At 39.3% G+C, this 14,622-nt stretch overlaps 2 protein-coding genes across 2 annotated transcripts; one reads left to right on the top strand and one right to left on the bottom strand.

Annotated features, from left to right (window-relative positions):
- The first annotated feature begins 6,471 nt into the window (after positions 1 to 6,471).
- On the top strand, positions 6,472 to 10,858 carry LOC127951010 (phosphotriesterase-related protein). The gene is made up of 5 exons (XM_052548578.1): positions 6,472 to 6,639; positions 7,229 to 7,672; positions 8,670 to 8,935; positions 9,148 to 9,288; positions 9,475 to 10,858. The coding sequence occupies exons 2-5, from the start codon at positions 7,241 to 7,243 to the stop codon at positions 9,683 to 9,685; spliced, it is 1,050 nt and encodes a 349-aa protein (XP_052404538.1). The 5' UTR covers positions 6,472 to 6,639; positions 7,229 to 7,240; the 3' UTR covers positions 9,686 to 10,858.
- On the bottom strand, positions 10,848 to 12,743 carry c1ql3b (complement component 1, q subcomponent-like 3b). Its single transcript, XM_052548579.1, has 2 exons — positions 11,872 to 12,743; positions 10,848 to 11,257 (listed from the first exon to the last, which is right to left on the bottom strand). Exons 1-2 carry the CDS (start codon positions 12,436 to 12,438, stop codon positions 11,078 to 11,080), a joined length of 747 nt encoding a protein of 248 aa, XP_052404539.1. The 5' UTR covers positions 12,439 to 12,743; the 3' UTR covers positions 10,848 to 11,077.
- Between the last annotated feature and the right edge of the window lie 1,879 nt (positions 12,744 to 14,622).

The following is a 14,622-nucleotide window of genomic DNA, read 5'->3' as shown; positions in this document are numbered from 1 at the left end:
AAGTCCCATCCAGTGGGGCTTCAATCCTACCCCCTCCTTCAATGCTTCCACCGCCACTCCGCCGGGCTGTCCACCTGGAGTACAGTATTTCACCAGAGCACAGTGCACTCCCTTGATTCACTCCACCCACTTTTATAGACTCTACTGAAGTTCGCTATTCAAAGAAGTGCAGCATCGTCAGAGAAACAACGCTCATCGCGGACTTCAAATGTGGGAAGTCGAGACACTAGTGATATCAATCAATCAATCAATCAATCAATCAATCAATCACCTTTATTTATATAGTGCTTTAAACAAAATACATTGCGTCAAAGCACTGAACAACATTCATTTGGAAAACAGTGTCTCAATAATGCAAAATGATAGTTAAGGCAGTTCATCATTGAATTCAGTGATGTCATCTCTGTTCAGTCAAATAGTGTCTGTGCATTTATTTGCAATCAAGTAAATGATATCGCTGTAGATGAAGTGACCCCAACTAAGCCAGAGGCGACAGCGGCAAGGAACCGAAACTCCATCGGTGACAGAATGGAGAAAAAAAACCTTGGGAGAAACCAGGCTCAGTTGGGGGGCCAGTTCTCCTCTGACCAGACGAAACCAGTAGTTCAATTCCAGGCTGCAGCAAAGTCAGATTGTGCAGAAGAATCATCTGTTTCCTGTGGTCTTGTCCTGGTGGTCCTCTGAGACAAGGTCTTTACAGGGGATCTGTATCTGGGGCTCTAGTTGTCCTGGTCTCCACTGTCTTTCAGGGCAGTAGAGGTCCTTTCTAGGTCCTGATCCACCATCTGGTCTGGATACGTACTGGATCCGGGTGACTGCAGTGACCCTCTGATCTGGATACAGACTGGATCTGGTGGCCACGGTGACCTTGGAACAAGAGAGAAACAGACAAATATTAGCGTAGATGCCATTCTTCTAATGATGTAGCAAGTACATAGGGTGTTATGTGAAGTGTTTCCGGTTCCGGTTTACCTAATTAATGCAGCCTAAAAATCCTTTAACGGATTTGGATATTAAAAGCATATTAGTATGTTATGTGTATGCCAGGTTAAAGAGATGGGTCTTTAATCTAGATTTAAACTGCAAGAGTGTGTCTGCCTCCCGAACAATGTTAGGTAGGTTATTCCAGAGTGTAGGAGCCAAATAGGAAAAGGATCTGCCGCCCGCAGTTGATTTTGATATTCTAGGTATTATCAAATTGCCTGAGTTTTGAGAACGTAGCGGACGTAGAGGAGTATAATGTAAAAGGAGCTCATTCAAATACTGAGGTGCTAAACCATTCAGGGCTTTATAAGTAATAAGCAATATTTTAAAATCTATACGATGTTTGATAGGGAGCCAGTGCAGTGTGGACAGGACTGGGCTAATAAACTTCCTGGTTCTAGTAAGAACTCTTGCTGCTGCATTTTGGACTAGCTGTAGTTTGTTTACTAAGCGTGCAGAACAACCACCCAATAAAGCATTACAATAGTTTAACCTTGAAGTCATAAATGCATGGATTAACATTTCTGCATTAGACATTGAGAGCATAGGCCGTAATTTAGATATATTTTTGAGATGGAAAATGCAGTTTTACAAATGCTAGAAACGTGACTTTCTAAGGAAAGATTGCGATCAAGTAGCACACCTAGGTTCCTAACTGATGACGAAGAATTGACAGAGCAACCATCAAGTCTTAGACAGTGTTCTAGGTTATTACAAGCAGAGTTTTTAGGCCCTATAATTAACACCTCTGTTTTTTCTGAATTTAGCAGTAAGAAATTACTCGTCATCCAATTTTTTATATCGACTATGCATTCCATTCGTTTTTCAAATTGGTGTGTTTCACCGGGCTGCGAGGAAATATAGAGCTGAGTATCATCAGCATAACAGTGAAAGCTAACACCATGTTTCCTGATGATATCTCCCAAGGGTAACATATAAAGCGTGAAGAGTAGCGGCCCTAGTACTGAGCCTTGAGGTACTCCATACTGCACTTGTGATCGATATGATACATCTTCATTCACTGCTACGAACTGATGGTGGTCATATAAGTACGATTTAAACCATGCTAATGCACTTCCACTGATGCCAACAAAGTTTTCAAGTCTATGCAAAAGAATGCTGTGCACAGCACTAAGATCCAATAAAACTAATAGAGAGACACACCCACGATTAGATGATAAGAGCAGATCATTTGTAACTCTAAGGAGAGCAAGTCTCAGTACTATGATACGGTCTAAATCCTGACTGGAAATCCTCACATATACCATTTTTCTCTAAGAAGGAATATAATTGTGAGGATACCACCTTTTCTAGTATCTTGGACAGAAAAGGGAGATTCGAGATTGGTCTATAATTAACAAGTTCTTTGGGGTCGAGTTGTGGTTTTTTATGAGAGATTTAATAACAGCCAGTTTGAAGGTTTTGGGGACATATCCAAATGACAATGAGGAATTAGTAATAGTCAGAAGAGGACCTATGACTTCTGGAAGCACCTCTTTTAGGAGCTTAGATGGTATAGGGTCTAACATACATGTTGTTGGTTTAGATGATTTAACAAGTTTATACAATTCTTCTTCTCCTATAGTAGAGAATGAGTGGAACTGTTCCTCAGGGGGTCTATAGTGCACTGTCTGATGTGATACTGTAGCTGACGGCTGGATGGTTGCAATTTTATCTCTAATAGTATCGATTTTAGAAGTAAAGTATATAGTTCATAAAGTCATTACTGTTGTGGTGTTGGGAAATGTCAACACTTGTTGAGGCTTTATTTTTCGTTAATTTAGTCACTGTATTGAATAAATACCTGGGGTTATGTTTGTTTTCTTCTAAAAGAGAAGAAAAGTAATCAGATCTAGCAGTTTTAAATGCTTTTCTGTAGGATATGCTACTTTCCCGCCAAGCAATATGAAATACCTCTAGTTTTGTTTTCCTCCAGCTGCGCTCCATTTTTCGGGCTGCTCTCTTTAGGGTGCGAGTATGCTCATTATACCATGGTGTCAAACTGTTTTCCTTAACCTTCCTTAAGCGTAAAGGAGCAACTGTATTTAAAGTGCTAGAAAAGAGAGAGTCCATAGTTTCTGTTACATCATCAAGTTGTTGGTTTTGGATATGCTAAGGAATTTGGATACATCAGGAAGATAACTTAAAAAGCAGTCTTTTGTGGTAGAAGTGATGGTTCTTCGATACTTGTAACAAGAAGTAGAATTTACAATTTTGGCTATATGAAGTTTGCACAGAACTAAATAATGATCTGAGATATCATCACTTGGCTGGATAATTTCAACACTATCAGCATCAATTCCATGTGACAGTATTAAATCTAGAGTATGATTTCGACAATGAGTAGGTCCTGAAACATGTTGTCTAACACCAATAGAGTTCAGAATGTCTATAAATGCTGATCCCAATGCATCTTTTTCATTATCAACATGGATATTAAAATCACCAACTATTAAAACTTTATCTGCAGCCAGAACTAACTCGGATGTAAAATCACCAAAATCTTTAATAAAGTCTGTATGGTGCCCTGGTGGCCTGTATACAGTAGCAAGTACAAACATAACAGGGGATTTATCATTAACATTGGTTTCTCTGGATAATGTTATATGAAGCACCATTACTTCAAACGAGTTATACTTGGAGCCTGCCCTCTGAGAAATCTTGAAAACGTTGTTATAAATTGAAGCAACTCCTCCCCCTTTGCCTTTTAGACACGGCTCATGTTTATAACAGTAGTCTTGGGGGGTGGACTCATTTAAAATAATGTAATCATCAGGTTTTAGCCAAGTTTCTGTCAAACAGAGCACATCTATATTATGATCAGTTATCATATTATTTACAAAAAGTGTTTTCGTAGAAATGGATCTGATATTCAATAAGCCAAGCTTTATCATTTGTTTATCCATATTGCATTTGTTTTTTATTTGTTGAACCTCAATTAAATTGTTAGCCTTAACTTGGTTTGGACGTTTTTTGTATTTTCTAGTTTGGGGAACAGACACAGTCTCTATAGTGTGATATCTAGGTGAAAGAGTTTACCGAAAGGTAAAAATTTGACTATGGTGGCTGGTGTCTCTATATTCACGTTCCGTACAATAGAATCACCAATAACTAGAGCACTTTCATCAGGTTTCTCAGCGGGTGCATCTCTGAGTGGGGAGAACCTGTTTAATGTTTTGATCGGAACAGAAGAGCGGTGTTTTGACCCACGACTATGCTGCCTCACCGTCACCCAGTTGCCCTGCTGCTGGGGCTCTGTCGCCGGAACCGGACCATGTACAGGAATCCCTGAGCTAGATGCATCCAAAGCCGTATCTAGAGCCCTAACATTCTTACTGTCCTCAATTAAAGTTTGTAAAGATGTGAAGTTCGGATCATTATACCGACTCAGACTTTTGAGCCGCATTTAGCAAAATGAACGAATCTTTTTTCGAGTCATTTCGTTCATTTTAGCAAAATGTAATTTAAATGTTACGTGTTACTTCCCCAACACATCTAGTACGCAAACGTTGATCACACTACAAACAACACAAAAATAAAATGCTATAAGATACAGAAAAGATTAATTAATTATTTACCTGGTCTTCAGTCTGTGATTAACTCACCTCTTGTCTGACAAGTCAAATCATTTCTTAATCACGTGACATATCCATGCGCTATTTCTGTCACTGTTTTTGTAACTGTTTATTGAGGATCTGTGGTGTGTTATTATTTTAGAAATAAATAAAACCTTTTATAAATATAATATTTATTAATTTGTATTTTTGACTGTCTATCAGTAAATAAACACTAGGCTATATAATAATATAATAATCCAAGTATTTATAGCCTAGAGTAATTATTTTTTTTTGGGGGGGGGGGGGGGGATGACACGCCCCTGCACAGGGGCCAAAAGCACCCTCTCGCTGCTGAAGGACTGCTTCTGGTGGTCCAACATGGCCAGTGATGTGAGAAGGTTTGTCCAAGGTTGTTCCGACTGTGCCATCTTGAACAGCCCTCGCCACTTACCATCTGGCAAACTCCTGCTGCCCGTTTACATCTGCCCATGGTCACAGTTAGGGGTGGATTTCATCACAGACTTTCCTGCCTCTGATGGTAACACCTGTCATCTTCTCCCCTTAAAGGGCCTTCCCACGGCAATGGAGACTGCCGAACTCATGTTTAATCACATCTTCAGATACAATGGAATTCCTGAAGACATTGTCTCAGACTGTGGACCACAATTTATATCAGGGTTTGGAAAGCCTTTTTTGCCCTATCTGGAGTATTCAATAAGGACCATTGACTCATCTGGGCCATTTGTTAGCTGATACACATCTATAAAAAATATTATACCGATGAAAAATCTAATGAGCTATCATAATTCATTCCATGTATAGACATATGGATCTTGTAGGCTCTGATGGGCCTTTTTATTATTTTCTGTGGCTGCACTGTCAGAAACAATATTGACAACTATGTAATCTCATCATACACAGCAAATTGTTATCAATGGATTATAAAAGATATAAGAAAAAAGATGAACAGGACTAATAACAAGCCAAGTCAAGATCAGGAAAAAATCAGATTACTGATTCTGCTAAATGGCTTTACTAACAGTGAGTGCAGGCTTTTTATATTTCACAGGGGATGAATTGAAAGTGACATGAGAAGCTCACCACTGTTTGGCAATTTGCAATGGGTTGATACATAATAGTCTTTCCTGCTCTCTCTCAGGACTAATTTTGTACACGAATCCCTGGTCAGATAACTCACCAGGACCTGTCACTATTAGTTAGATCAGACTGGCGCACAGTTCAACATGCCACTTTAAAATCATGGATCAATGGTTAGATCAAGCTTATATGTTCACTTTGTTGCATACAAATTGGTTTCTTAATATGCAAAGTATGTTGGCATTAGTCAGTTGATGTGATTCTAATAACAAAGAATACAATTTAACTAGATTTATGATATCCCTTATGTACATCTGGCAAATAGTTTTCAATAGGATATAAAAAAAAAAATAGCAGCAGGTCATATAAATCTTGACACAAGCACAATAAATTAATTTAATTAAATAAATAAATAAATAATAGTTCAACATGCTAAATTAATTTTCTAATGCATCTGCAGGAAAATGTGATATTTGTGTGCCAGTCTAAGCAGGTTAAAGCTGTTTTTCCACCATGGACTACCATAGAAACACAGCAGTTATTGTTTAAACATTACATAGGCTGTCACAAAAATAGTACCCTACGGCTCCATAGTGATAAATAGTTTCCAAATGTTCTGTTTCATAATACAGGCTTTATTTTTTGTTAAGGGCACTCACTTGAGTGAGGATGTATTTTCCGAATCCCGATTTCCACAAAGAGCCCCTTATATAATAAAGTACCTCTCATAGACGTCAGTGAACAGAAAGGGGCGTGGCAAAAGGGACTCAAAGTTTAAAAACAGGCGAAGTGTCTAAATTTATCCACATCTTCGAATTAGAGGGACTGCATTCGTTCGTAAATATTTTATTATTTATTAATTTCATTATTTTGCTTTGAACACCGTGTTTAACTCCGTAGAGGTAGAGGTAACATCAAGTCTCGCGTTACAAGTAAAATCGCGAGACCTTGTTGCTCCGGGCTGTCAGTGCTGCAAATTGGAAGTTGAACTTGCTTACAGGTCTTGTTGCTCACTTTATCCTTTATTGTTTGTTATGAATCACTAACTGCATCAAGTCCTGTGATTAAATAATAACAGCTAGTAACACTGCATGCTTATCGCCTGTTGTGGTGAACTTTTTAAACGATTGTTATTGTCAAGTCTCGCTGCCGGTGTAGTTCTGTGTCTAATCTCAATATGCTTGTTGTTTGATGTGAATACAGTTGCGCGGTTATATTTATATACTCGACGGCACGAACGTGCATCTTAATGCATGCATTTGTTTTACATTTGTGATTTTACTTGTGCATTCCGTATTTGGAACTCAATAGACTGCATTAAATACAGTCTGTATTCTCCATAAGCCCAAAGTGAAAGTCCGAACTACCAAGGCGTGGCTAACCCATTACATATCTTATGAGACAGCCAAGATGAGTCATTTGTACAGCAGCCTACAGTTTTACACCAGCCAAGCATGCACTTCGTCTTCTTCAAGCATGCAATTATTTATTTCAGACTGACAGACTGCATACATCTGTGTTGCCAGTTCAACATAAACAGTGCTTAGCAACTCTATTTATTTTAACACCTGTAACCATTTGTTGGACAGGATCACAGAACCATGCCTGAACAGAGCGGTAAGGTCCAGACGGTGCTGGGTCTAATAGAGCCTGATCTCCTGGGCCGCACCATGACCCACGAACACCTTACAATGACGTTTGAGTGCAGCCATGTTCCCCCAGCACCTGGAGACGAGGGCCTTGCAGCTGCTCCCATCGAGATGAAACACCTTTACTGGTTGCAGCAGAACCCGTACAGCCACCATGAGAACCTGCTGTTGAGTCAGGAGATCGAGGCGGTGAAGGAAGAGCTGTTATGTTACCGCAAAGCAGGAGGAGGATCCATAGTGGAGAACACTACCACGGGCATCACCCGAAATCTGCCCGTTTTGCGGCAGCTGGCCAAAGAGACGGGTGTGCATATCATAGCTGGAGCGGGGTACTATGTGGACGTGACCCACTCTGATGAAACAAGAAAAATGACCGTTGAGAAGGTTTGTGTGTGTGTTGTAGCTACACTGTCAGTCAAACGTGTGGAACATTTATTTATTGATTTATTTATTGATTTATTTATTTATTAATAAGTCTCTTATGCTTACCAGGGCTATATATATATATTTTTTTTTAAAAAACACTGTAAAACAGTAATATTGTGAAATATGGTTACAATTTAAAAGAACCGTTTCTGTTTTAAAATGTAAGTTATTCCTGTGGTGGCAGTTGATTTGACATAGAAATCATCTCAAGCATTATAAATATTTTTAAATAAATATTTTTTTTTTGTTTATCTTATCCAAAACATTGCAATTGTATTTTTTCTTGGTTTCTACAGACAGACTAAAAGTGCTGCTCATTAATAATTAGTAAAGTAGTTGTTAGATTAAGGGATCTAAAATATGGTCATGCAGAATAAGGCATTAATATGTAGTTTATAAATACTAATAAACAGCCAGTTAATTGTAATATGCATGCTAATAAGCAACTAGTTAATAGCGAGAATAGGTCCTTAAAATAAGGTGTTAATAAAAATATATTTCAAATAAATGCTTTTGAACTTGCGATTCATCAGTGAATTGTGAAAAATAAAATGTATCATGCTTTCCACAAAAATATTGGGCAGCACAACTGTTTTCCACATTGATAATAAGAAGAAATGTTTTTTAGCACCAAATCAGCATATTAGAATGATTTCTGAAGGATCACATGACACTGAAGACTGGACTAATGATGCTGAAAATGTAGCTTTGCCATATAAGAATAAATTACATTTTAAAATATATTAAAATATAAACAGTAATTTTACATTCTAATATTTTTTGTAGTTTTATGAAATAAATCCAGCCTTTGAGAACTTCGAAGAACTACCTTAAAATAAAAAATCTTAATTATTATGAACTTTTGACCAGTAGTATGCATTGTAAAATTATTGATAAAACAGATGGATATGATTTGTTCCCATTTCTCAAATTTCTCATCTTTTTTCCCCTCAAGCTAACTGATATCATTGTCAATGAGGTGCTCCATGGCGCAGACGGTACAGATATCCGCTGTGGTGTGATTGGAGAGATCGGTACGAGCTGGCCAATCACAGAGAGCGAGAAGAAGGTCCTGCGAGCCACCGCTCACGCTCAGACTCAGCTCGGCTGCCCAGTTATCATCCACCCCGGACGAAACAAAGCCGCTCCTGGAGAGGCCATCCGCATTCTGCAAGAAGCAGGGGGAGATATCTCCAAAACAGTCATGTCTCATCTAGACAGGTAAGGAGACAAAGGGGAAAAAACTGCATAATGCATTCAAACACTTTTTGTTTATCTTGATGATCACAAATTTTATGTGTTCTGAAGCCAGAAGTAAAAAGCTACGCTCATGTGACTTCATCATCACAAACACAAAGCTTCCAACAACTCTTTCAGTTCTATTTAAAAAACATTCTATCTGAAAGTGACTCTAATGTGTGTCTCCCTTGTAGGAGTATTTATGATCCGCAAGAATTGCTGGAGTTTGCAAAGATGGGGAGCTACCTTGAATATGACCTCTTTGGCACAGAGGTGCTGAATTATCAGTTTAACCTTGATGTTGACATGCTCAGCGACAGCCAGAGAGTCCAGACGTAAGTATCTGCGTCCAGCAAGAACAGCAGCCAATACGTTACAGTAACTGGTTCATAAACATCTGCCTCTGTGTCTGGAAATCAGTAAATGATTATGTAACAAACATGCCAGTCTGCTTAATTGAGACTATTCATTTTATGTGAAGTCAACAGATCACTGAGAGTCATTTTGTTTTGTTGCACTAGCTTGGCTTTCCTTATCAAAGAAGGTTATGAAGACAGACTCCTCATTGCCCATGATATCCACACCAAGCACCGACTGACCAAGTATGGCGGTCATGGCTTCTCCCACATCCTGAAGAATATTGTTCCCAAAATGCTGTCTCGAGGCATCACTCAGAACCAGGTGGATAAAATACTGATAGAGAATCCTAAACAATGGCTGACATTTAAATAAACCAACCGCCTTAAAAGTCGATTTCCTTCCTCAAGTTAACATACCAAAAATTGATTTAAATTTTTATTGTTAGGAACATTGTTGTACTGTTGATTTTGGTGCTAAAATCCTTACTTTGGTGAGTATTAATTCAGGTGCACTGTTAAAAGTAAAGGTTTAAATTGAGGGTTTTTGTAGAAACACAATAGAAGAGCAATTATGGGATCCCCAAAGAACCTTTCAATGAAAAAAAAAATGGTTTTCTTCATGGGACCATTGATGCCAAGAAAAAACCTTTAATTAAAATGGTAAAGTTGAGACCCATAGCTCACATGTCAAGTTTAACACTAACTGGAATATTCAAATCAAATATTCACCAGTCTTCTATGATCAACACTCTCTCAGCACAAACAAGTGGGTAAAATGAAAACATGACTCTGAGTCATGGAAAATAGGTGCTTTTGACTTAAATTGGATGAACTAGCAAAGAAAATATTAGTAATTACACTAAAGGAATCACAGCTCAGGGAATCACAAGTTGAACAGTACTAGTGTATTCAAAGGTCTGATGGAATACCCTAAATACATCGTAAGCTACTTTTAAGAAGATGGCATGTTAATTAATCTTTTTAAAATCCCATTTCCTTTTTTTTCCTCGAGGATGAAAAACTGATTTCCGTTTTTTAGTTTATAGATCCAGGACTACCATTTTACTGTCATATAAATTTAGTTTAGTGCTTTTAAAGGAATAGCAAAATATTAGAAATGCACTTGAAGTAATCAAGTGAAGGATATTTCATAGTTGCATTTGTTGATTGCTGTACTGCACTGTTTACGTAGAGCTTTTAGTTTTATAGCAAACTTACACGCATGCAAATCATACAATATATTTTATTCACAATAATTTGATGACACTGCACATACCAGACAGTGGTAATATTTTTAAATGACGACATTTATATAAAACGGTACAGAACTGTGGTTTCAATGTGACAATTTGTGCATGAGCAATGATAAATTATTCAGAAATGTTATCTGAACTATATTTCCGGGCTAATGGCGTGTGCTCTGTAACAACAACTTCTGATCAGCCTTGTGTCAGTGTAAGGTAGGCACATATGGAATGGAATGATGTCAAATGATTTTCTGCTTTCACTGCCAGTTAATCCCTCAATAAAAATACTGCAATCATAAGTGTTATGCTTTAAGAATTTTTTTTCTAAATCACAGTGATTTTTCTAAAAACTAATTTGTGTGTAGAGGATGTGTTCTCATGCATTCAGTAATTCCTTGTCCTTCGCTCTGACATGAGTTGTCACAGGCTTGAGGGTTAAACTTTTTTGTGACCTCGCTCTGATGACGTTGTGATGTCAAAATGAGGTACATCTGAAAGTGCAGTCCATGCCACGGCCGTTAATCGGCGTAGACCATGAAGCCTGAAAATGTGCTGTATTTGTTGTTGTTTCCCCCGTGCGCTTTGCCTCCATCTAGTTTAATGTAGATCTCATCTCCAGGCTCCAGGTGTAAGATCACACTGTTGCTGGCGTAGTCATAGTTCTGATCCGCATCCTGCGCTATTGCACTGGCACGCACCTGCAGGAGAAAGATTAAAACTTGTGTTAGAAACAGTTAATACTTTATTAATCCCATGAAATATTTACACATTGTATTATGACTCCATGTTAATTACAACACCTTAAAACAAAATTTGCCCTATGGGAGTTAGCATTATTGTCTGAAGACTAGGCAACATTTTTTTTTTTTTTTTCAAGAACATTTTTTGCAACATCTTTTTTTTTTCTAATAAAATATGTCTGATTTATTAAATGCTATTGTCCTAAAGAGGACATGCTGGCTTTTTGCAATTTCAGAATATTATATGTGATTAGAACTTACATAATAACAAAACATAATGTTATTATGATAATACTGCAAAAGCAATAAAAATATAAATATGATAACATTTTAATTTAGTAAAATGTGTAATATTCCAATCAGTCTAGATGGGGCATTAAAAAAACCTAACCTTTTTACAAATATTGTTCCATTATAAAAATGTTGATTATTAGAAAATATTTAAAAAAATACATATTTTATTTTAAAAAATTATTTCTTAAATATAAAGATTTGTTATGCATCAATTGATGCATAGATTGATTTGTTGATTGAGGGATATATAAATTATGACAGCTGGATTTATGAGCTACCTGGTTATTCTTGCACAGATCAGCCCACATGCTGGTCCCGTCACCACCTCTCATTAATACGTGATACACGAAAAAGTAGATCCCCGGGATGGAGCAGGTGAATTTACCGCTCGAGGGGTCATAGTGGTTGCCCAAGTTAGTGACCACATCGTCAAACTTCAGCACCTCGTAACCCTCGTGTTGCTTCTTGAGTCCCGCGTAGAAGGCGATTTTGGGCACGGTGCTGTACGTCGCCGCGCTTATGACACCGGTGACCCCGGGTGGACCGGGTAATCCTGGTGGCCCCGGTTCTCCTATGACTCCGGGGGGACCCGGAGGTCCGGGTGGACCTTGCGGTCCCGCCTGACCCCTCGGTCCGATCCGTCCCGAGCGCCCTTGGTCTCCTTTCGGACCGCGAATGAAAGTTGGCGGGGACTGATCCAAGCGGTTATCTGTCGGTGCTGATGATGGAGACTTCGTTCCGTAGGGATCGCACACCATGCGGCACGCGCCGAGCATCTCGTAGCGCGGGTCGGATCCCGCCGCACTGACCAGCACCGGGATGAGAATGACCAACACCAGCACCATGACAACACCCAGCACGCCCGTAGCGATCACCCGCGCTCTGACGCCCAGTCTCGACAGCACCGGGCGCACCTCGCGCTGCGATTTATGCGCAATCTTGCTCGGCACAGAAGGGACGCCAAACAAAAACAAAAACGAACTTCCCTGCAGCTCCAGGGAAAGTCAATTAACTTCGTAATGAAGACGTTATATCATTCCCTGAACTGATGGAAACGTCACATGAACGAAGTTTTTGTTTGTTTATATTGAAAACGAAGTTAAAGACTGGAAACACAAACAGAAGTGTGTGTGAGATGTATTACAGCCCTGCTTTCTCACCTGAGGGTGGGTGGTGGGTGGGTACGTCATGAGAAAGACCAGGAGAGAGAGTGCGCGCGCACGTGAGCTGTATCTTTAGAAAGATGCAAAGAGTCAATTTGATCCAAAGTTGCCCAATATCAAAAAGTGACTTAAGACATGAAGTGAACTGTGTGTTCATGGTAAGGGTATTTTTATTAAATAGTTTCTTTTCAAAAATTGTATGTGTGTGTGCTCTTTTTTTTGTGACATATCACATATCAGGACACAACTCTGTATAATGACATGGGTATGACACAGGTATTACAAGGAGAGGGTGACTTATGAGGACATAACCCATGTCCCATGTGTGTGTGTGCGTGTGTGTTTGTACAGTGTGGAACCAATTATTATTATTATTATTTTTCTCTCAGCATCATTTTATTCAGGATGTATTGAACTGATCAAAGTTAGAGTTAAAAATACTAAAATTATATATATATATATATATATATATATATATATATATATATATATATATATATATATATATATATATGTGTGTGTGTAAAAATGTAGGCAATAAGCAGTAACTTTTTTCAACATTGAAAAAATAGGTATGTTTCTTTAGCACCAAATGAACATATTATTATGATTTCTGAAGTGTAATGGCTGCTGGAATTCCAGTTTTTCCATCAATGCATTAACCCTTTGCGTCACCGAAGTTGATGTTTTTTTCTGAATGACATACACAAAAATATTGACTCATTACTCGATGACTGTAGCAAGGAGAATCAAAAGTATTGTTTGATAGAAAACTTTCAGTACTTTTAGTGAGAAAAAAAAACAAACAATATATATATATATATATATATATATATATATATATGTGTGTGTGTGTGTGTGTGTGTGTGTGTGTGTGTGTGTCATGATTCTGCCCTCGTGTCCTTGATTTTTCCTAGTCTTGAGGCAGGATCATGACAGACCCATGTTTTGTGTACAAGCACATGGCCTTGCCTTTGGGCCATGTGCTTGTGTTGTCTCGTTCCCTTGCCCCGCCCCCCTTGTTATCCTAGTCGTGTCGTGATTGTCCTATCTGTAACACCTGTCGTGTCTTGATTAGTTCCCCTATTTAGATCTCCTAGTGTGCGTTGTCTTTTGTCGGTTCATTGTACCTCTGATGTGATTTGTGTGTTCCTCACCTGTGATTGAGATATTGTATCCTGTATTACCGTGAGTGTTATTTGTAGTTAGTGTTCTCCTGTTTTGAGTCTTTGTTTATCTTGATTAATCAGTCCTGTTTAGTTATTGTTGTATCTGCCCTAGTCCTGTTTTCCCCCTCGTGGGTTTTTGTTTTCCCTTTTTGTATAATAAATCCTGTGTTGAGTTACTTCCTGTCTGCACCTGAGTTCCTCCCTTGCAAGCCCTGACAGAATGAACCGACCACGATGGAACTCAGCAGACAGGAGGCAATGCTGGTTGTCATCAGCCAGCAAGCGGGAGGGTTGTGAGGGCTCTCGCCTAGTGGTGTTCCGGGGGACCAGGGGAGGTCCCTCCGGAGCAAGCGGTTGAGAGGAGGAGTCACAGAGGTCCCCTCCACCTACCCACCTGCCAACAATTCCAGAGGGTCGTGTCCTGGCCGTGGCAACCCTGGGGGATCAGGCAAGTCCCTCCCAGAGTCCTGAGGTGCCCTCCACAGCCAACAGTCTCCCCATGAAACGAGGGAGACGGTTTTCATGGGAGTCAACTTCAGAGTCTTCGGCGTCCGAGACTGCCCTGCCCGAGACTAAACTCCCCCAACCCGCCTCTGACCCAGCTGTGGCCTCTGCACCGCGCCCAAGGAGGAAGAGGAGGAAGAGGGGGCCTGCCGGTCCTGTGACCCTGTCTCCTCCCGTGCCAGCAGCGGAGAGC

The sequence above is a fragment of the Carassius gibelio genome, chromosome B2 (assembly GCF_023724105.1).
Source record: "Carassius gibelio isolate Cgi1373 ecotype wild population from Czech Republic chromosome B2, carGib1.2-hapl.c, whole genome shotgun sequence".
Taxonomy (NCBI): Eukaryota; Metazoa; Chordata; class Actinopteri; order Cypriniformes; family Cyprinidae; genus Carassius; species Carassius gibelio.
The sequence above is the reverse complement of the archived record's forward strand: the minus strand, read 5'-3'. Positions and strand labels throughout refer to the sequence as shown.